The sequence below is a fragment of the Sinocyclocheilus grahami genome, unplaced genomic scaffold, assembly GCF_001515645.1.
Source record: "Sinocyclocheilus grahami isolate Dianchi unplaced genomic scaffold, SAMN03320097.WGS_v1.1 scaffold406.1, whole genome shotgun sequence".
NCBI classification, from domain to species: domain Eukaryota; kingdom Metazoa; phylum Chordata; class Actinopteri; order Cypriniformes; family Cyprinidae; genus Sinocyclocheilus; species Sinocyclocheilus grahami.
In genome coordinates, this window is record NW_015505585.1 from 608,583 (window position 1) to 631,281 (window position 22,699).

At 37.7% G+C, this 22,699-nt stretch overlaps 1 protein-coding gene across 2 annotated transcripts in view; it reads right to left on the reverse strand.

The window, feature by feature from the left end:
* LOC107550721 (disks large-associated protein 1-like) overlaps window positions 1-22,699 on the reverse strand; it is a 148,318-nt gene that overhangs the window by 37,678 nt on the left and 87,941 nt on the right. For both annotated transcript variants that reach the window (XM_016232084.1, XM_016232083.1), the window contains exons 3-4: window positions 12,572-13,617; window positions 7,127-7,338 (exon numbers count right to left, since the gene is read on the reverse strand). In XM_016232084.1, coding sequence (XP_016087570.1) covers window positions 7,127-7,338; window positions 12,572-13,564 — 1,205 coding nt within the window. In that variant the 5' untranslated portion in view covers window positions 13,565-13,617. The remainder of the gene's footprint in view (window positions 1-7,126; window positions 7,339-12,571; window positions 13,618-22,699) is intronic.

Sequence of the window (22,699 nt, forward strand, 5' to 3'; positions counted from 1 at the left end):
GTTTTCGACAGCATTAGCACAATCAGATGTGAAAGATACCTTAGTCCAGTAATCAGGTGCTGTTTGACAGGCTTTTCAGTGTGCGCGCGCTTTAGGTGTACACGCTCAGAAAAAGTGTATGTCAAAAGAACAGCACGCAAATGAAACGTTTAACTGGCAAGGCTTTAAAGCACATGCAAATAGATCATCTCTTGCATATTGCATACTCTTTGTCGAATTTGTTTGTCCCATCAATGGTATAAAAGCTGAGGTGTGTCCAGACTTTGGACTTAAACGTGGCTGGGGCATCTATTATTTTACTCACACTACTGTCTGCCATCCCATTAAAAACCTATTTTTCTTAGGCTAGTTAACGTATGTTCACATTTCCCTCTTTCATGTGTTGAGCGCCACCTGGAGGAGCCATGAAGTAGCAATGCTGGGAGCAGTGAAATCTATTTGGAGCGCCTTATTTTATTAATTAAAATATAGATATTTGGCACCAGTATATTGATTCTCGTATTGCACGGAGAAGGACAACGATATATTGCCATATCCATATTTTGTCCCATCCCTATTTAAAACCACAGTGATGCAGTCATATTGCATTAGGCCTGCTAAATATATCTGTGGAGAACCTGCAAAGTCAATTAATGCTCAGAATATGTGACGAGCTCCTGCTGCTTACAAGACCTCAGTCAACTGACATGGGAGGGTGTTTTACAATGCAAGAGCGTTTAAGGAAGTCTCTGGGCTAATTAGAGTAATTACTTGTACCTTTGCCACTGCAGTGGGGTGGCATATTGTGCTTCCTTAATTAAATCCACACTCGGCTCCTGACCGGCAGGAATAATGGTGTTGTGTTACCGTGGAGACACTGGCTGATATCTCCGCTGAGGGAAGCATGTCTGTCTGACCATCTAATCTTGCACCCCTCTATGTGTCCGTGTGGATCCTTTATGGGCATATCAGCTGCGGTTCTGCCCGTCAAGCTGTGCTAGGAACCCCAAGTCATACGGCAGGTTGGTAATTAGCACAGCACTGAACACTGGCTGATTAGTCATTCATTACTCAGCAGTAACAGAAAAGCCTGGTGACCTACATTAACAGGAGTCAGGTGCCCATGGGGAAGCAGGGCATGGAGGTACAACAGTCGAACCCAATCAATCTGAGCTCAGAGCTGGACTAAACCAAAGGAAGAACACAAAGACAGAGTGAAAGTCAAAGGGCACAAACACCCAGTTTGAGGTTAATGTTTTGCTTAAACTTTAAATTAAATGTAATATCTCTCAAATCCAACGGTTGTCATTTGATATTATTTAATTTATACAACAGCGAGTCTCTGATGCCCCTCTGGATAGACTGCTAATGGATTTTCAATTTGAATCGCAAAGACATGATTAATTTGAATTGAGCACCAACCTAGAAGGCAAAAGCTTTTGTATATCACATTCATGTTCTTAGCAAATGCTTTCCTAACATAGCAGTTTACTGTAAAAATATTAATACATAAAAAACAGCAAAATAGAGAAAATGATTGGACTCATTTGCATCAAAGCATATTTTGTTCGCTCAAAGAGTGAGAACAGAGAGAAGAAGAAAAAACACCATCTGTCTGGAACCTTTTTTACTCTTGTTTAAAAAAAATGATATATACACACACACACACACACACACACACACACACACACATACACACACACACACACACACACACACACACACACACACACAGGGTATAAAAAAGAATCACCCCCTTTAAAATAATCACATTTTGTTGCTTTGCAGCCTGAAATGAAGACAGACACAGTTTTTGTTTTATCCAGCTGTATTTACATCCTTATAACATCCAAGTGAAAGGTAGAACACGAACATGTCATAAAAAAATCAAAAATCAAAAACAAAATCACTGAGTTTCACCCCCTTGTGTCAGTATTTTGTTGAACAATCTTTTGCTTTAATTACAGTCTTTAGTTTGTTGGGATAGGTCTCTGTCTCTACTAACTTTGCACATCTAGACTTTGCAATATTTGCCCACTCTTCTTTGCAGAACCGCTCAAGTTCAGTTCAATTTGATGGTGAGCGTTTGTGGTCTGCAAGTCATTCCACAGATTTTCAATGAGGTTTCAGTCTGAGCTCTGACTAGGCCATGCAAGGACATTCACCTTTTTCTCCTTCAACCACTGTGTGCTCAGTTTTGCTCTATGCTTTGGGTCGTTGTCATGTTGGAAGGTAAACATTATCCCACTGACAACTTTCTGGCAGAGGGCAGCAGATTTTCCTCAAGAGTTTGACTGTATTTTGCCCCATCCATTTTTCCTTCTATCCTGGCAAGTGCTCCAGTCCCTGCTGCAGAGAAACACCCCCATGACAGGATATCACCACCTCCATGCTTTTCTGTAGGAATGCTGTTATTTGGATGGTGACCTTTATTGGATTTTCTGCCAGTCATATCGTTTGGTGTTGAGGCCAAATAATTCCATTTTAGCCTCATCTGCCTCACAATCTTCAAGGTGTGTTTTGGCAAAGCTCAGTTGTGACTGCATGTGGCCTTTCTTGAGGAGTGGATTTTTTCTTGCAACCCTCCCATACAAGCCACATTTGTGGAGAGTTTGTGATACTGTTGTCACATGCACACAATGACCACTCTTTAGCCCGATTCGGACAGTAATTGTTTCTCATATGGACGTCTGTAAAAATAAATTTACATATCACCTCAGTGTTAAAACTCATGGATTCGGATGGCGATCTATTTACAGTGGAGAAGCGAGTACTGTGATCCTACGAACCCGGGAACACGCTGCTCACGTGGTCAGTCATGATTGTCTGCTGTAAATAAAATTAATTTTATTGACAAATTTATTCTTATTATTGTGTAAAATTTATTTTAAAATACTTATGTAAAATAAATTCTTATTATTCCAAGCATATTTTATAATATATAATCCTATTTATTATTTGATTATTTAAATCTCCTGTTTAAAAATAGGAAAATAGACACGCTATAGTTATACACAATATATATATCTGTTTATAATACACATTTTAAAATTGTATTGCATACCTGCTGCTGCCAAAATAAAGACCAATTTCGAATGTTTACGTGTTTTTCTTCTCTTTCTGCTCCCAGTCGCTGTGGTTGAGCAGTTATGAAGTATTGTGCCTTTAAATACTTTCCAGCATTTCAGAAATAAATATGTATGCAAATTACACCGAAATACAACGTTACCTTACGTTGTTCGGGAATGCTCAAAAAGGGTTTAAACACTGAATTTTGAATCGATTTATTCTCGTAAACTCAGAGATGTGGATTCGGATGGCAATTAAATTACCACAAGACCTTGGTGTTTGTCAAAAAACAGTAGGTAATTCGGCCGGGGATTTTTACGAGGGTGGTGAGAGAAAAACACTGACATCCTGGATACGGATGGCATTAAAATCACCAACTACCCCCTGCAAATGGTGAAAATCACTTACGTCCCCATGAGAAACAATTACCGTCCGAATAGGGGTTTTGTCATAAATTCCAGCACCTGCTTCAGAGTTGCTGTAGGCCTCTTGGTCACCTCTCTGACCAGTTTCCTTATTCCAACAGCAGCAGCTGACCAATGTGCTTGACAGCATCAAATAAGATAAATACAAGCAAAACAATAGAAAAATACTATCACAGATAATTTATCAACAAGATATCGACGCGACGTCCTGATCCAGGGAGGGTCTGTGTTGTATCAAATACCTTCCACTTCTTAATAAGAGAGGTCACTGTGCTTGTAGGCATTGATAAAGCCTTTGACATTTTTTTGTATCCATCTCCTGACTTGTGCCTGTCCACAACTTCATCCCGGAGATCTTTTGACAGTGCCTTGCTAACCATAGTTGATTGTTTGCTTCATTTGCACTACCAAGGACTGAAACGCTCCAGGAAAGCTCTTTTCATGCTGAGATAATCAAAATGACCACAGCTGATCACAGTTGAAAGTCAAATGGTTTTGTGTGCCATTGAGAAGGTGATTAGCTTAACCTGATAAAGTTTACAAGTCATTTTTAGGAGGGTTGAAAGTCAAATGGTTTTGTGTGCCATTGAGAAGGTGATTAGCTAAACCTGATAAAGTTTACAAGTCATTTTTAGAAGGGAGGTTATCCTTTTTCCAGTTCAGTGATTCTGTTTTTTTCCCCTGACATGTTGGTGTTATATCTTTCACTTGGATGTTAATACAGTTAAATACAGCTGGATAAAACAAAAACGGTGTCCGTCTTCGTTTCAGGCTGCAAAGCAATTTTTTTTTATTATTTTAAAGGGGGGTGATTCTTTTCTATGCCCACTGTATATGTGTGTGTGTGTGTGTCTGTTTAAATCATTTTTCAAGAGGAGCATAGGAAAATGACAAACACCTGACTAAATTTACATCTTATCATTAAAACCGCTGAAATAAATGAGAAAATAAAACAACAGAGATCTGAGAAAAACAGACTTTCCCTGCACCTCTCCGTAGGGAGATGAGTGCAGCACAGCAGATAAAACAGTTAATAAAGCTACATGGTAACAGATCTGCATGCTTGGCAGGTGTTAAAAGTGTTGACTATAGCACTGGTGCACTTTAAAATGGGATTTCTTGCTGTTAGATGGTCAGCTGGATGACTATTACGTGGCTAAAGCACAGTCATTCTTCAAGAGATGCCAAGTTTTGGATACCAATGCAGAATAACATGGTTATAGCTGTTGCCAACATCAAACACTTTCATTCTTACATTTATTTCACTTTACTTGCAGTTTAAGTAACACACAAGACATATTATGAGGGCCCTTAATTGTGGAACTCAATGGAACTATTAAAATAAATCTGGAATGTAAACTTGAAAATCAATACTGAATCAGTTCAAATAATATAAAAAACTGCCATCAACAAAAAAAAATCTAAAAATCAACACAATATGATATCATCCATCTTTTGCTTATTGGTTCTTGTTGAATAATATTTGCTATTAACCTTTTTGTCCCATTTCCACAACAAATCTTCTGTACAGGTTATGGGATCAGCTTTCAGGTGAAACATCATCCAGCATGATGTCTACTGACTCAGCAAATCATTCACTCAACTAATCAATTCAACTCGTTCAAAAGATTGAGTTCAGTCAATAACTCTAAGAATTGACTTCCAAACTGGTTAAAATTAATCAGTACAAAGCTACTCTTGAATCAGACATCACTAGATGAAATTGCAGCAAATGGTTACTGATCAATTTAGTATTTCATTATCAGAAACTATCCAATTTGTCACAGCTTCTCAAAGAAGTTCAGTTGAGAACAGAAGGTCTAAGCTGGGTGTCAGGACTGAGCTGCCTTTTTATAGAAAATAGTTGGGCAATTACATAGTGTCTGTGTGTGTTTTGCTCCCGTGACCCAGTTTCTCCCTCTTGTTGATTGTGTTAATTTGATTCCAGGTGTGTTTCCTTAGTCCCCTCGATTAGTCCCTCGTTATCCTGTGTTTATAAGCCCCAGTCTGTGCAGCTAGTGTTTGTTGGGTCTACTGGTTATGTTTGTGTGTCATTCCTCGTTCCTGTTGTGGATTTACCTCTGTGAATGTTCATTAAAAGACTGTGTAACGCTTCTCTGCGTCTCCTGCGCTCCTTCCCTCCGGCAGAGTCGTGACAGAAGACCCGACCTAGAAACAGTAGGTTTCCATTTTTTTCCTCAGTGTTTTTTGTTCCGTTGTGTCCATGGATCCCCTCCTTCGTCCGGAATACCACATCCTCCTGCTGGAGCAGGGGGAGAGATTGCTCGAGGGCCACACCAGACTGTTCCTGGTTGTCGCCAACATCTCCAGCTACCCGGACGACGCGCTCTGTGAGTTCTATGACACTAGTTTAAACTCTGTGTACAGAGCGCCGTCGTCCGAGGAAGGCCGTTGAGCGAATTTCGCCGCATTTGTGGAGTGGACACTGGCGAGACACGGATCCCCGTTCATCATCTGTCCCATGTTAAGCCCGGAGGCCCTCAGCCCACCATCAGCACGGTGCGAGCTCCACGGGACTGCCATCCTCCAGCGTCACCGTGGCTGGAGTATCCCTTGACTCCGCCTCCAGCCTTTAAGCCCCTGACTCCGCCTCGGCCCGTCAACTGTTTGTGTGTGTTTTGCTCCCCGTGACCCAGTTTCTCCCTCTTATTGATTGTGTTAATTTGACTCCAGGTGTGTCTCCTTAGTCCCCTCGATTAGTCCCTCGTTATCCTGTGTTTATAAGCCCCAGTCTGTGCAGTTAGTGTTTGTTGGGTCTACTGGTTATGTGTGTGTGTCATTCCTCTTTCCTGTTGTGGATTTACCTCTGTGATTGTTCATTAAAAGACTGTGTAAAGCTTCTCCGCGTCTTCTGTGCTCCTTCCCTCCAGCACAGCCGTGACACATAGATAATCTACCAGTTTAAATTATTGGCTATTACATACATGACACCTTTCATTTTTGCTTGTTTTCCCTCATTTTCATTTGTGTTTGTACTGATAAAAAAAGGCTATTCCATAACTGTCAAGACCATGTTTCATATTTCCTACAGTAAACAATCATTATGAGAATTATGAAATATATATTTAAATTATATTTGTGCTAATACATATTTCTAGCAATTTCCAGGAACATTAAACACTTGGTCTATCAATTGAAGAATTAATTGCACAAATGGGCCTGCATGATACATTATTCTGTACATGGCAAGCATTCAAAACTGTGTTAATTTAGTATCACTGATATACTATTATAGTTAATATCAACATTTTGAACTCATTTTTTTATATTTCCCGTATTTATTTACATTTTAGTTAAAGGTTTAGTAATTTTGCTGTGTTTTTGTCATTTATGTCATTATGTATCTTTTTTTGTCTATATACTTCTTAGTAATTTTGAATTTTTTAGTACTTAGCTCTTAATAATGTTTTATTTTTAGTACTTTAAAATTAAACTAAAATAAAATGAGAAATATTACCTCGCCAGGTAGCTGAAATATTTTTTTAAAGATATAATATATAATAAGATTTTTATATTTTATTTAAAAAATGTGTTTTAGTTAACTAAAACCATGTTTCAAGATAAAAACTAGTGTGAGTGCTAAACTTTTACACAATACAAATTACACTATGGATCTAAATCTTAGAACTTACTTCAGAGTGGTCATCTCTGTCAGTGATGGCTGGGTGGCTTTGAGGTAGCTGGCCCGTCGCGCCTGCATCTTGGGCGAGGGTTTAGGGCTGCCGTCCGAGTCTCCGCTGTCATCCTCCGCCATGGCTTTCACGTAACTCCCGCTGCGCATGCGTCTACACGGGATATCCTCATCTTTCCCAAGTGGAAAGCCTCCCCACTCGTCTTGAGGGACCTGCGGGGTCAGAGGTGACACTGTGTCATGAACCTCATCCGAAAGGTGCATGTCACCGTCCAAACTGCCTCCTGTGCGCTCGGCTCCACAAATCACCCATACATACACGCACACACATTCTGATCTACACTTCCTTTCTTTGAGCCGGCAGAGATAATTAATGAGGCTGCCGGTGTGAGCTTGCATGATTACACTAACGACGCCTCCCTGGGTAGTTAAGCATCTGTCTCAGTGCAGCTCTCCCAGGACAAACTCTCATCAATAGGACTCTCTGACAGTATGAGAAGTTGGACTTTCAAGAGAGACGAACGACTCAGAATGACAAAAGGGAAAAGCTTTCATTTTCAACTAGTACTTGGTTTTAGGATAATCAAATGCTAACAATCTAATTGTAATAAAGCCTTGACAAATGCTCATTAAGACTACATAAAAGCAATAAAGCATGTCTGATGTAATAAAATACACAGTTTTGTATGAAACCACTACTTCGAGTGGGAGGGGACCCTTTCTGAAATGGGCCAGGGGCTAAAAAACATAGGAAAAACAAAAACAAATAATAAGCATGTTTAAAGTGAAAAAAGTATGTAATTTTACATTTTTAAAAAATCATACAATTAAAACTTCAACTAACACTAAATAAACTAAAATACTTAAAATAAAAAAATATAAAAATTGTAACACTTTAGAATAGGAACCAGTTCTCACTATTAACTAGCTGTTTATTAGCATGCATATTATTAACATATTGGCTGTTTATTAGTACTCATAAAGCACATATTCTGCATGACCATATTCTACATCCCTAATCCTACCCAATACCTAAACTTAACAACTACCTTACTAACTATTAATAAGCAGCAAATTAGGAGTTTATTGAGGCAAAAGTCGAAGTTAATGGTTTGTTAATAGCAAGAATTGGACCATAAAACCTTTAGTGTTAAAATTTAAATACATTTTTTTTTAATAATAATTAAACAACTAGGCTCAATCTCAATTTCCATTATGATATAGTTAAATTTTTCCTTTTTTAATAAATCAAGTAAAGCTACAACTCTATGCCCACGGATGTATAACAGAAGTAGGACCACATTTGGTTTCATTTTAGTTTTCATTGGTTTCACTTAATTATTTGACCTCAAAGAAGCCTGAGCTCAATGTAAACTCAGAGTTACCAAAATACCTGCCAGTTTGTTATAAATGCGATTGTTCAACACATAAGTAAACACTTAAATAATTAATTTAATTGCATGACCTATCATTAGGTCATGATAGGTACATTCACAAATATCTGTAATACTTGGTGGTAATGTTATCATATAAAAACAAGGATCCACAGTATTAGTTTCATTGTTTAAATCCCTCACAAAATTTCCCAAAAAATTGATTCACTAATTAAAAGTATTGAACTTGGAGAGGTATACCTATGATGAAAATTACAGGCCTCTCTCATCTTTTTAAGTGGGAGAACTTGCACAATTGGTGGCTGACTAAATACTTTTTTGCCCCACTGTAATTTGACAGAACTTTGGTCTTTTCTATCTCTATTTTTAATATAAAGAAACAGAATGGGCCATCATCAGTTTATTTTTTTATTATTATGTGGGTCTGGGAAGACGCATCCCCCCTCAATTCAAATGCTGCTTCCAAGCAAAAATCAAATATCTATTCAATAAATGTCAGAATGTGAGCATGCAAATTACTAAGGCCAAACAAAACTAATGCTAACAGAGAGCATAGCTGTGTGTCAGGTCGGTATGCTGCATATATCACTCTGCATGGAGGTTCAGTTTAAGGCTTGAAAATAGATTCTCGGCTGGCATCGAGAGAAAACCCCACTTTAAAGAATTTCACTGTGGTTATATGAATCAGCGCAGGGCTTGCGTTACTGGGGAAACGGCTGGCCTTGACGTCAGGAAGTGTTTAAAAGGCAGTCAGAGGAAGAATGACTCCAGTAACATTGGTTCTTTGCCCACATATCCACGCTCACAGACTCGACAAACACAAAAACTTCCTTCAAAGATACCACCAACACCCACACAAGCCTTTAGTCAAGTGATGAGCAGAAAATGAGGAAAAATCCTGTTGAGCAGACCTGGGTACAAGGCTCAGAGTCCACACAACAGATTGGGCCTCACTTGATCATTTCAAGGGATGAAAAACTGTGTCCCACATGAGAGCTTCCATTTTCTTCCATTAACAGAATTTCAGTTTATATCTTTAGGTGCTTATTCTAGCCTCATGTAGCACATTTTTAAAAGCGCAGTAAGCAATGTTTGCAGCTAGCTGGAACTTTCTCCAGACAAGGGTTGTGAAATAACATTAGTCTTTTTTGATATGGCAATTATCCATTTTAAATTACATATACAGTATGTGCTATGCGTTTCAGAGTGAAGCATGGCACAGTGGTCTTTTACACCCGTGCAGCTCCTGATTTATTCGGTTCTCAGTAAATGCCTCTTCACAAACATCATCTCCGTATGCTTGTGACAATTTTAATAAACTTTTCATTTTAAATTCATACACAAAATATACAAACTTATAAAACATATATTAGTTATTAGTATATTATTTTTCTTAAATACTGTTTATTTGACAGCGAATAGCAATATTTGTTTAATATTTTATGTAATAATAATAATATCATTATTTTATGTCATAATTAAATATAAGGTACAACATTTTTGGTCACATTGTGCAGTTCTAGGAACAAGCAAACCTGGAGTTGTATTTAAAAAGAAAGAAAGAAAGAAAGAAAGAAAGAAAGAAAGAAAGAAAGAAAGAAAGAAAGAAAGAAAGAAAGAAAGAAAGACCACAATCGCAATGTTTCACTATTCAAATCTAATCTAATCACTATTCGATTTTTTCCTTCTTAAATAGGAGCCCTACCAACTACCATCCTACAAAAACTCAGTTAATAATACGATTATATTAAGAAAAGTAGCTGCACATCATCTCAAATGTTGCAAAATGTTATCAAAACCATCTGCTATTTTGCAAGCATTCTCTCACAACTAACAACTGAACTCAAATGATCTGCTTCATCTACCATGCACTCAGATTCCTGTTTACCATATATGGCCTTCCCTGTGAATGCATTAAATGACTGACAGGCAGACAGAAAGGGCCTCAAAGTGTTCTGACTGGCAAGCCAAAGAATCTGACTGTGGAGAGCTGTCACAGAAACAGGTGCCATTCTATAAAAGTAGCTTAGATTTTTTTTTTATATCTTTAGATTTTTAATTTAAGGATGTGACCTATTCTAAAATTATAAGAATCTCTGAAAACCCTATACTGATCAATCACTATTTTGATCCCCCTCAGTGCACACATACAGATGTACAAACTCTCAAATGAACAAGCGTGAAACCTTGTAAATGTCTGTATAATGTCTACATCAACATAATTCTAACTTGATATCAACAGCAAATCACAACTTGCTGAACAAGAACAGCACAGTGCAATGCCCTGTCACTCACGGTTACTATGGCAACTGGCGTCCAGATTAAGCCCTGAGGAAAGATGCCAATTATTCTTTGTATTGACAGAGCATGATAGAGAACATGTGAGACATCCTGCCAGCTCAATTTAGCCTCTGAATTAGTATGTGGCTGCCCACGTGCAGACTCTGATTCATAGTCCGCTGCAGGTGGTCTAAAGATCTTCTCTAGTTTGCTCATTTAATGCATGTATAACGTAACGGGTTCCCTCATTTGTCTGTTCACTCGGACTATGAGGACTGTGCAGCCTTACGTACAAGAGGAATAGAAAAAAACTTCAAATAATATCAGATACAGAGAGTTCTCTCTCAACCTAATTAAAATGTTGTTTTATTTCTGACATAGTGATTAATAACAACCATCATTCTAATAATTGATACATGTAGAGATAAATACTTGTAGAGATAAAAGCACTGAGAATGTAGCAATTATACAGAAAAAAAACTGTAAACAAAACACATTTAGGTAACAGCACAAGAGCTAGAGTGCTGTTGTACAGAGTGTCAGTAGTATTTTGGCAGGTATTTTTGTACAATTAGATAAGAGGACCACTGTCTTAAAAAAATATTTTTTGATGAGTCCAGGGAGTAGTCATTTGTAAGGCCAGATAAATAAAAAAAAACACATAATACCTATAATACCATTTAAATCCTAATTTAAATTCTGAATCTGAATTTAATTTGAACAGAATTTGAAGTGAAATCCCTCCTATATAAATTTGCATTCAGTTTACATATTTCAGGTTATATATTTCTACATTTGAACACATTTAAAGCTGCAGTTCGTAACTTTTGCCTCTCTATCGCCGTCTCTGTTTGAAACAGAAGAGTTGCAGAATTTTTATAACTCACAATTTTATAAGAACAAGCTACGAATGCTCCACCCACACACAGCATATAGTAGCCTGGTATTCTTTCTGTTTACGGACATGACATAACCATGCATCAAACTGACAAATGACATAAATTCCCTGTGAAATCGGACACAGCATCTCAAATGATAATAAGTAATTATTATGTGAATCGAGGTAAGGTAAGGAGACAGTTTTGAACACTGTTGTCTTATGTACTCAATAACCAATTTTTGTTCATTTTTGACCCAAAAAAGGTACATACTGCAGCTTTAGAAAATGACTTGCAGTTTAGAGTGAATTGCTCTTCTTGTCATTCTAATTCAACTTCCTATGGTGTGTGGCCAATTTAAATTCACATCAATTCTTGAGCCAATTCTTTAATTCTCAATCTTGCACAACTCTTTTGCATAGGCTATAGGCTAAGCTAGTAGGCTAATCTGCTAACAGTATACTAAGCCAAGACCTATCTGTTCATGACACCAGTTATAAAGGTCAGAGTATATCCTCTTCATGCACATCCACAAGAACACCACTCATCCAGTTTGCTCCATCCAAACCCACCACCTACACACACGCACATGCAAACACACAGAGTCCAGCAAAATAAGAACTTGGTAAAAACATTGGTAAAAAAGGTGGGGTTTTTTTCAGGTTTAGAGAGGGAAATAATACCAGTCAGAGATCAAATGGATCCAAACAGATGCTTGTCAGCTAAACAGAAAGTAAGGCAGCTAGTGGGTTGCACTTACTTCTCAGCAGAACTCAAATCAAAACTGGAGGCTCTCTCCAGTGGTGGAGGAGGAAGAGGAGGGGTGGTGGAAAGGTGGAGGTGGGTTAGGTGAGCATGTGGGTGTAGGGGAGAATCAAAAGGCTTTTTGCATACCTGCAAGAATTGGCATGAGCGCTCCTGCTGACAAGCCTCTGCTTTCACTAGGGCCTTATCTACATTTACCGAGGCCTTCTGGTAGACTTGACGTGCTCTGCTCACCGTGAGAGAGGACGACCACGAGCTCTTCTTCACGAGATGTGAAGCGTCCATGCTCAGTGGGATGCTTGTGCACGTCGAGCACTTGCCCAAATCATTGCTGCTGCGGGAGTTTTTAAGTGCCTGGTCATTGATGGTGTTGTAGGCTTCCAAGAAGTATTGTGACTGCGACTTATCCGGGTGACGGCCCATGGTCATGACGCCCGGTGGTCCATGGTGAAACAGGCAGGCCTCGCGTTCCAATTCATCTGAGCTCCAGTAGCCAGAAGGTGGCGTCCTGTTCTTGGGTTCAGCCGACTTGCAGCGCTCCCGGCTCTTGCTGCGCTTGCGGTGCCGAATAGCAGGGGGTTCTCCGTCGGGGCTGGCCTTGCCTCCGTTGATGCTTCCCTTGCCGTGGCCGTGACCATGGTGTGGGCCCTCTAGTGAGTGGGACTTGGTGAAGAGCTTCTGAACTGAGTGCACCAGGTGCCGGATTCGGCCAGGGCTGTCGCTCCGTTGCTCCAAGGCTGCGGCGGCACGCTTGTACTGTAGCGTGTGATAGCCATCACGAGGCACTGGGAGTTGCCGGTTGAACTGATCCAACAGAGTGATGGGGATACGCTGTTGGCCCTTATTGGCTGGAATCCCTCCCCCGGTGTAGGGAACCACAGCGGTCTCATCCTTCAGCTCATGCTGAGAGCTGTAGTGTCGGCGGGGGAAGGTCCCGTAAGGCACCACGCAGTCAGGCTGGTAAGGGATTCTCTGGGAGTAGTAAGAGTGGTCGACCGGATGGGGGCTGTCGATCTGGCTGATGAGGTAGGGCTTATGGTCCAAGTGGTGACCCATGGAGTCTAAAGAGGGGTCACAGGTCACCACGTGGTGGTGGCTGCGGCTGCTGGATAAGCCTTTCATCACAGAGATGGAATCATCCAGCGAGGGTCGGCGGCATCCACACACAGTACGTTCTGCAGGGAATACATAGAAAAACATAAATGACCATGAGCACACTGTGTGAATGTTTACAAGGTTTGTTTTTGTTTTTTGCTCTGTGGCTCAATAACAGGACATGTATGCATGTATGTATGTATGTATGTGTATATATTAGGGCTGCACGATAAATCGCATGCTATATTTAATGCGCATCTTGTCAGAAAGCCGGTTCTGTAATCAGCGGTAAATCTCCATTACGTGCGTGCTTTCACATTGAGCAGCATTAACTACACAGAGCCGATGTTCACTGACGAGCTGCGCAAAAAAATTGCGTGAATATGATCGTCAGTGAACAACGGCTCTGTGTAGTTAATGCTGCTCAATGTGAAAGCACGCACGTAATGGAGATTTACCGCTGATTACAGAACCGGCTTTCTGACAAGATGCGCATTAAATATAGCATGCGATTTATCGTGCAGCCCTAATATATACACATACATACATACATACATATATATATATATACATATACACACACATATTGCCTAAATCTATGAATTTATTTAAAATACAATTCACAAATATTATAATTACTTGCATATACCTCATCTCTGAATCAAATTCTGAATTCAAATTACAAGTATAATATTGAAATGTGGTGTGACTCCCCCAAAACATAATAATATTTATTAAATGAAGTAAAAGTTAAGTTTTTAAAATCATATGAAATCAACATTAATATAAGGTCTACATGTTTTAGACACTTTATCTTGGACACTCTTATTATTCACTAACCCCTTCACCAGAAACGAACAGTTCAATAAAAGGTCTTGTTCTTTGCAAAGTGGAACCACAACCACTTTGCACAAAACAATATGTACTCAAACCTATTCAAGCAGAGCTGATCTGATCCAATACCCTGTTAGTTCAATGAACATCTGTGTCTGACATTACCCAGCAACACTCAGGCTTTCAAAATGCTTTTTTGTCTGACAGTACTTGAAAGGATTATTCAAGGCTGAGAAATCTTGACATACTTAACTGTTCTTCTCAGAGGGAGGGGAAAAAAGCTAAGATTCAGATGATAGACAGACAATGTAAAAAGGAAAGTAGTACTGAGATTCACAATGAAGTATTTGAAGAGTACCTAGGTCCTTTGAAGCACTCAATTAACTTATGAGTTATTTAATGTTTTTTTTTTCACACAAGGTTGCCAAAGATTTCAAAGTTTTGAATTTCAATTTAAATTGACACACACACACACACACACACACACACACACACACACACACACACACACACACACACACACACACACAGATACATAAAAATTAAATTAGAGCAGGTCAAGTGCTTTTAAAAGACTTATTTGACACAGACCCAACATGTTGACTAATGACGAAATCAAACGACTAGTCCAGTTGTCTGTACAACCCCCAGTAAACTACTTTCATTTCATCCCCAATCACAACTAATTTTAGTCGCTCTCTCTCTCTCAGTCATTAAGATCAGTGCAAGTTGAGCCTGATGGGACACAAGGCAGCACTACGTCTACTGGGGCAGTACTCCTGCAGCCTCAGATTTGAGAAAATCTCAATTTCCTTTTTATACAGATGTCTTTTCAGATGTTGTCAGAACCCAGGCTTTCATCAAGGCTCTTCTTGGAAAGCTCACACCCAGTAATTGCTTGAACTAAGTTCACAAAAATCATGACTGACTGTTCTATTTATCAGTCAGGCTATCTACTGTAAGGAAAAATTAGCTGTGATAAACCCCTTCATCAGGTATGTGATGTGACAATCACTCATGTGAACATCTTCGTCATCCCAATTTTGGGCTTTTTGTAAGGCATGCAGCCAAATGTGGCTATATCTGCAGATGGTGAGCATATCCTCATTCAGCCACACTAATTGCGTGATGTTGGATATGAAGAAGAACATTTGTTCCAAGAAAGAGAGAAAGAGAGAGAGCAACAGAGAGAGTGAGAGAGAGCCAACCCTGTTATTAGAGAGGTTATTATTGGGCCTTGTGACAGTCTAATGAGAGGGGGCTCTTGCAGCTTGGAGTGCATAGCCACAGATCTCAAACACCTACATGCCACATACTTCATATCACACACACACAAACAGGAAGAGAGGAGCTGGTGTACAGCAAATCTTTAGACAGCCAACTGCAAAGCCACTTATTCACACAGCACTGGGGTTCACACTGGCAGTGTGAATGTCCTTCACTGTCGTGTCAGCGTTATCCACCTATTCATAACAACAGGAATCAACCAGATACACATCATCATCCATAGCTCATGGTCTGTACATAACTTTTTCCAGAAACAAAAACAAAAAAACAAAACAACAACCTTTATTTGACCACAAATACAATTAAAAGTAGTAATATTGTAAAATAGCAATACAATTTAAAATAACTGTTTTGTATTTTAATATATTTTAAAATGTATTTCAGCATCATTACTCCAGTCTTCGGTGTCACATGATCCTTCAGAACTCATTCTAATATGCTGATTTGGTGCTCAAGAGACTAATTATTATCAATGCTTTATGCTTAATATTTTTGTAGAAATTGTGATTAGTTTTTTTGAGTATATTCTGATGAATAAAAAAAAAAACAGTGTTTATTTAAAATATAAATAATTTGTAGCATTATACATGACTTGACATCACTTTTGATTAACTTAATGCATCAATGATGAATAAAAGTATTAATTTCTATAAAATAAAAAAACTGTCCCCAAGCTTGTGAACTAACTTGTTCCATAACTAACTTTATATATATATATATATATATATATATATATATATTAATGTAGTTATAATTCAATGTATATATAAATAAATAAATAAACAATTTCTATATTTTTCACTCAAAAGTTTCTTTAGAACACTTTAGAATAGGGAAAATATATTCACTATGTATTAACTAAGAGTTTTCCCTGAACAAACTCCAAATTTGCTGTTTATTAATAGTTAGTAATTAGTAGTTAAGTTTAGGTATGGGGTGGATTAAGGGATCTAAAATACGGTCATGCAGAATAAGGCATTAATGTGTGCTTTATAAGTACTAATAAACAGCCAATATGCTAGTAATATGCATGCTAATAAGCAACTAATTAATAGCGAGAAGAACTGGTCTTTAAAATAAAGTGTTACCAAAGGTTCTAATCTCTAACTACAATTTTAATATATTTTTATTTGTCAATAAAATTCATGTCTGGCACACATTTTTACAGTAGTACTTTTACTCCACAAGCAAGAAAAGAGAACAGCCAAAAACTGAGATTGGCAAAAAGGTGATATACTATATTGCTTGCCCCAAATGTCTTTGAGCTTGATTTCCTAAAGGCCAGCTTAACTCAGAAACACGGCATTCAGCACTCAGTTCTGAGCTTGATATTGATAATGAAACTAGTGCATACATGCTGCTCAGTAAAACACTGTTTTAGTGTGATACTAGAGCAGTGCAAGTGTGCGCGTGTTAGCCTCGATGAGAAACAGCTCTCCAGTTGGCAGTTATTAATTAGCACGATTTTATATCAACCGTGACAATAGCGAACTAATGTATTATATCTGCCGTAAACATTCATTGATTATAGGAAAGCACTTTGTGGACCATCCCATTACTTGTGCCCTTATTTTACAGTGCATATAAAACTGATATATTAATGTCATATGCATCTTGATGAAGTCTCTGGAGAGACGCCAAATGTGAAAAACTTAACAGCTCTTGCGACTCACTTCCTGGAATTGTATTCTGTCTGCAAGGAAAATAGGTCATTGTGACAGGTGGAGTGTGGATTGGCCATGATGTGATTCCCTGTAAAAGCTTTCTAATGGAGACTAACACCTGCCACCCACCTTCCCCTAATGCTGGTGAATCCTCTACTACCATTCATAAGACTGTGACGCCAATTCATTGTTCCCTCAGTGTTGCTTTTTCCAGTGCAATGTAAAAAATGTAATGCAATGTAAAAAAACATTAAAATACGAAATCGCTTAAAAATGTTGTAACGTTATCTTGAGAATAGATTGTGAATCTCTACCGTGTCCCAGTACTATGTATCAAGTGTTTTTTTTATGTGGCTGCATCACTGGCTTTAAAGATGAACATTTATGATTACATGAATAATTATCTTACTAACATATTGAACGATGTAATAATTTATTCAATAAACACATGACAAGTATTGCACATATGCGACTAGACAGTATTTGGCATGAGTGTACTTTACCAGATCAAAATTGGCTGGCTTTCAGCTTTTAAAAAATAATGTGCTTTATATAATAATTTTGTTCAATGCAATGTCATGATGTTGATAAAATCATGATAACACTTTAGTTTAGGGACCAATTCTCACTATTAACTACTTGCTTATTAACATGTATATTACAAGCATATTGGCTATTTATTAGTATTTATGAAATACATATTTATGCCTTATTCTGCATGACCATATTTCAGATCCATTAATCATACTCCATACATAAACTTAACAACTACCTTACTAACTATCAATAAACAGCAAATTAAGAGTTTATTGAATTAATGGAATCACAATACTACTCTATCATGGAAACCTGATTCTACTTTCTTATATATGCTGGTTAAGCATAAGCACAGAACTTGCGCTAGAATGTGTGTTGGGCCCTATTTTTATGGGTGACAAAAACTATATTTCATTACTGCAGTCTTGCATGGGCAATGTCCATCTGTCTTTTTTCATAAGTATTAATGAGAGAGGTTACACAGTATGAGTAATTAGTCTCTGAGGGAAAAGGGTCACCACACAGTGGTTGAACAGATGGAAAAACTAAATATATACACATACTGGAAAATTAGAGCAAGATAAATTGTTATTAACTGTACAGTTATGACCACATTCAAAGGTCATACGTGTTGAATATATATATATATATATATACTGTACGCACAATACACTATTACTATTATTATATTACTAGTACATTTTTCTTTTTATTTTGGAGTTACATGGGATCTGCACATTTTGTGATGTACTCATTTATGAAAAAATTTGCACTTTCTGAACTGTTACTCCAAACAGTTTCTTGTATCTTGGTGATGCTTGAAATCACAGCTGACTCTGAGCTCTCATACAGACAGCAGTTGTGACAGAATGGGATTACTATGATGAATTGGGAGTGTTTTCCCCGATTTAATGCTGTGGTTGTGGGCATCCACAAGTGTATGGACAGCCAACACTTTTTTTCTTCAGTTTCCAAACCACTTACCAGTGAGGGAATAATTACAATTTTGCATCAGACCAGCATTCATAACATTTAAGCATTCATGACACAAGAATTGCTGTACATAGATGTACTGTACAACAGGTCAAATCTCTGGTGAAAACGATGACTGAAAGCACAGTGCTAATATGTCTCTCTCTGTTCCGCTTCAGGAGATGCGATCCTTCACCACTTCTCTACTGACTTCCTGAGTCAAACCCCAGAAAGATCCATGACCCCTATCTGCTCTTTACCAGCTACTTTTGTCTCCATCCATCCATCTCTCTATCTATCTATTCCTTCCTATCCTACTCTGTTCAGCTGAAATACTTGGAAGACTATGGCCTTCAAACCCCACAATCTCACAGTGCTTTCAGCAGGGAACTAGAGCCTTGACTGTCCTCAATTGTTCATTTCACTTACAGACGGATGGAGGTACACATACCAATATAAAGAAGACCAACTTGGACGTACAGTACATGCTCACACACACTGACTATACTCACACACACTCACGTGCCCATGCAGAGAATGATGAGCCAATAAAGAGCGATATTGAGAGGTCAGAGCGATATTGATCCCAGTCCGGCGGTATAACGCTGGAGGCAGCATGATTGATAGCGTACCAAGGACCACGATAATCGACTGAAATTTGATTAATTTATAACACAATATCCACCTGACATTTATACATTGTTTAAAGAAAACAGATTAGCCTAAGAGAACAAATGCGTTAGTTATGATCAATGATAATGCAAGAAAAAAAAGGTTCATATTCTATGAACCTTCTGACAAATTGCATTGCACTTCTGAGTTATCCTGAGGTTTTTCTGAGTTATTGTGCCGAGAGAAGAGGGTTTTAGACGTGGCTGTAGTTGTATCAAGACTTTTGTAATTAGTTGGCACAGCTTTAGCTGGAGTGAGGATGGCGGAGCTACTGAATCGATGCAAAGGCCTATTGTGCATTTTGGTGATTCAAGAGCCTCTGTTTGCAGACTTCCTGCGAGCCAAAAATAAACTCAACTTGAATAGATTTCCTCTCTTCCCACGCAGGAATCAGAGAAGCAACGGGAATGAGATGGAGGAGAGAGAGAGAGGAGAAGGGGTGTAATGTTCATTTGCTGTCAGGAGGATCTGATTTTCATGGGCCTGCATTTCTTAAGATGGTAAAGGTCATGTGTCATCACCGGATATGACTCTGTAGACTATGGATTCGCTTGTGGGTCGTTTATATTGTACAAGTTATTTTGAGAATCATGTTTAATGGATCCTCGAAGAGCTCAGATGCATTGAGAGGTCAGGTTAGCATAGCGTTCTTAGCCCCCGCTGGCAGATACCATAACTATACCATCTAGTGTATCCACTTATTCAAAAGTAGCCATGTATTCTGATGGAATAACTTATTTTTCGCAAGCAACACACACACACACATATATATATATATATATATATATATATATATATAGCATTATATACTACTATAGATATGTAGTAGTGTTTGTGTGTGTGTGTATATATATATATATATATATATATATATGTATATTATCCAGTGTACACATTTTTGGAGGGCTTTTAAAAGTACATATAACATGTATAAAGAATATTCTGGTCATTCCTTTCTATGTAATGAAAGTCAATGAGGACTTTAACAGTCAAGCTTCAAACTTATTAGCATTATATTCCAAGTTCTCTGAAGCTATGCAATAATTTTATACAAGGAACTGACTAAAAATCACTTAGAAGTCACAAGAGAAGCTGCAGTGTCCACATTTTTTTTCAGAGATTATATTTTTTAATGAATCTCAATAATTATTAAACCACAAAGAATAACTGACTCAAATTATCCACTGGAGAAGATGATTATCAGTAAAAATGCTCCAAAACTATCCAAGGTATAGTTAACCCCAAAAATATAAATTCCATCATCATTTACTCACCCTCATGTCGTTCCAAACCTGTATGCAGAACATAAAAGATGATATTTTGAAGAATGTTGGTAGCCAGAAAGTTTTGGTGACTACTGACTTCCATTATTAAGACATTTCTCAAAATATCTTTTATGTTCCACAGAAGAAAGAGAAAACCATACAGATATGGAACAACATGAGGGTCAATACAATAATAATAATAATTGGAATACAGTGCAAAAGTCATATTGTTGACCTTTGATACTTTTATGGTGCTTCTGCAACCTTTTGAAGTTTAAAAGCTCCGGTCTTCACTCATTGAGATTTCATGAAAAAAGAGAGACCAGTATACTGTGCTCCTCAGAAGAAATAAAGTCATACAGGTTTGGAACAACATGACAGTTGTATATCATGGCAGAAATTCCATTGCCTTAAGGAGCTATTTCTACCTTATTTGACTCTTAAAAAATTAGACCAACTATTCGTTGGTGTAAACTAATGTAGTCAGGATGCTTCAGGCATTTTAAATAATATCTTTGACTTCAATAAAACCAATTAATTTAGATGTTACCACATGAAACACATTTTAAGGTTATCTTACAAATCATTTTTAAAGTGTACATTTTACATTAGACCTTGCTTATAATCTGGCTAGGTTTTACTACATCATGTGGGTATTTTAAGCCTTTATTGACTCTCACTGCTCCATGTGGCCTTAAATAAACCTAGATATATGACAGTGCAGGACTTTACCCTTTTATGATAACAGGTCAGATTTCTAAACTTAAATAGGCACAGAAAAATATATAATAGATTCCACACAGTTCAGTAATACAACATGTGGTTGTGTTTAGTTCTGGATTCAGTGTGTACGTGCACAAATACATTCTGTTCCAGAAATATCGCAAAAGATGAGGGGTGGATGTCACCATGGTAACAGATGGTTTTAATATAAATTGCTGCAGTCCTTTATCTTCTTTTAAAAACCTGGGCATGGCTCCATGAAATGTACCAGGCACTGGCATCTGGGAAAACACCAATGAACTAGCAAAATAAAATGTAATATTAAAATGTAATTGATTTGAACTAATTTACCTCTAAAGGACTGTTAAATCTGAGACAGCTGTAGCAGAAATAAAGTCACACACATAACTACAAAATGTTATACAGTACATGCAAATGATTATGTATGTCAAAATGATCGGCAGTTCTAGAGGAAATCTTTCCCAAGTATTGAATGAAACTGCAGTGGAAAAGCAAGTATACAGAGGTAATTATGTAACTAAGTTAGAGTTATAAATAAGAGTCCTTTCCTTTATAGCTGAACAGTTTCAATGTCATGTCTGCAAAACATTGGCATTAGCTGATTAAAACAAGTTATCCGGAAAATTGCATTGCAAGGATTCCATCACAAGGACAGTACCAGCTGTGGGAAACAAGGGCTTGTATTTAGAGGGTATATAGAAAGCAACTGTGGGATCGGGTTGATGGCTTCAGTTCAGTTTTCATCTTTATTTTGTAGTCCATGTCTTTCATATTTTTAGGGGGTTAGAATTAACCAAATGAGTATAATAAAGGTACTTAAAAGCAAAAACTAATTTTCTTCTGTAAATTATTTGGAATCAATGCACTGTCACTGTTAAATATGGATGGATTATTTTAGTATTCTGTATGGCATTTACTACACAGTGGAACAGAAAAGCACTTCTAGAATGCATTAAATGTTAATGCAAAAAAAAAAGGTTTTGACATGTTGTTTTAAGTCAGGTCTGAGTATGTCCACTATTCCTTATTAGAACTATATTTATTTTTCATTTGGTAGCTTTCTTAAATTTCCTTTTGAAAAATGTAATTCTCTATATTGTTAACGATTTAATATCAACAATGCACTCTGAGCTATAGCACACAACTGATATGCACAACAAAATAATAATAATTTGCAATGTAGATGC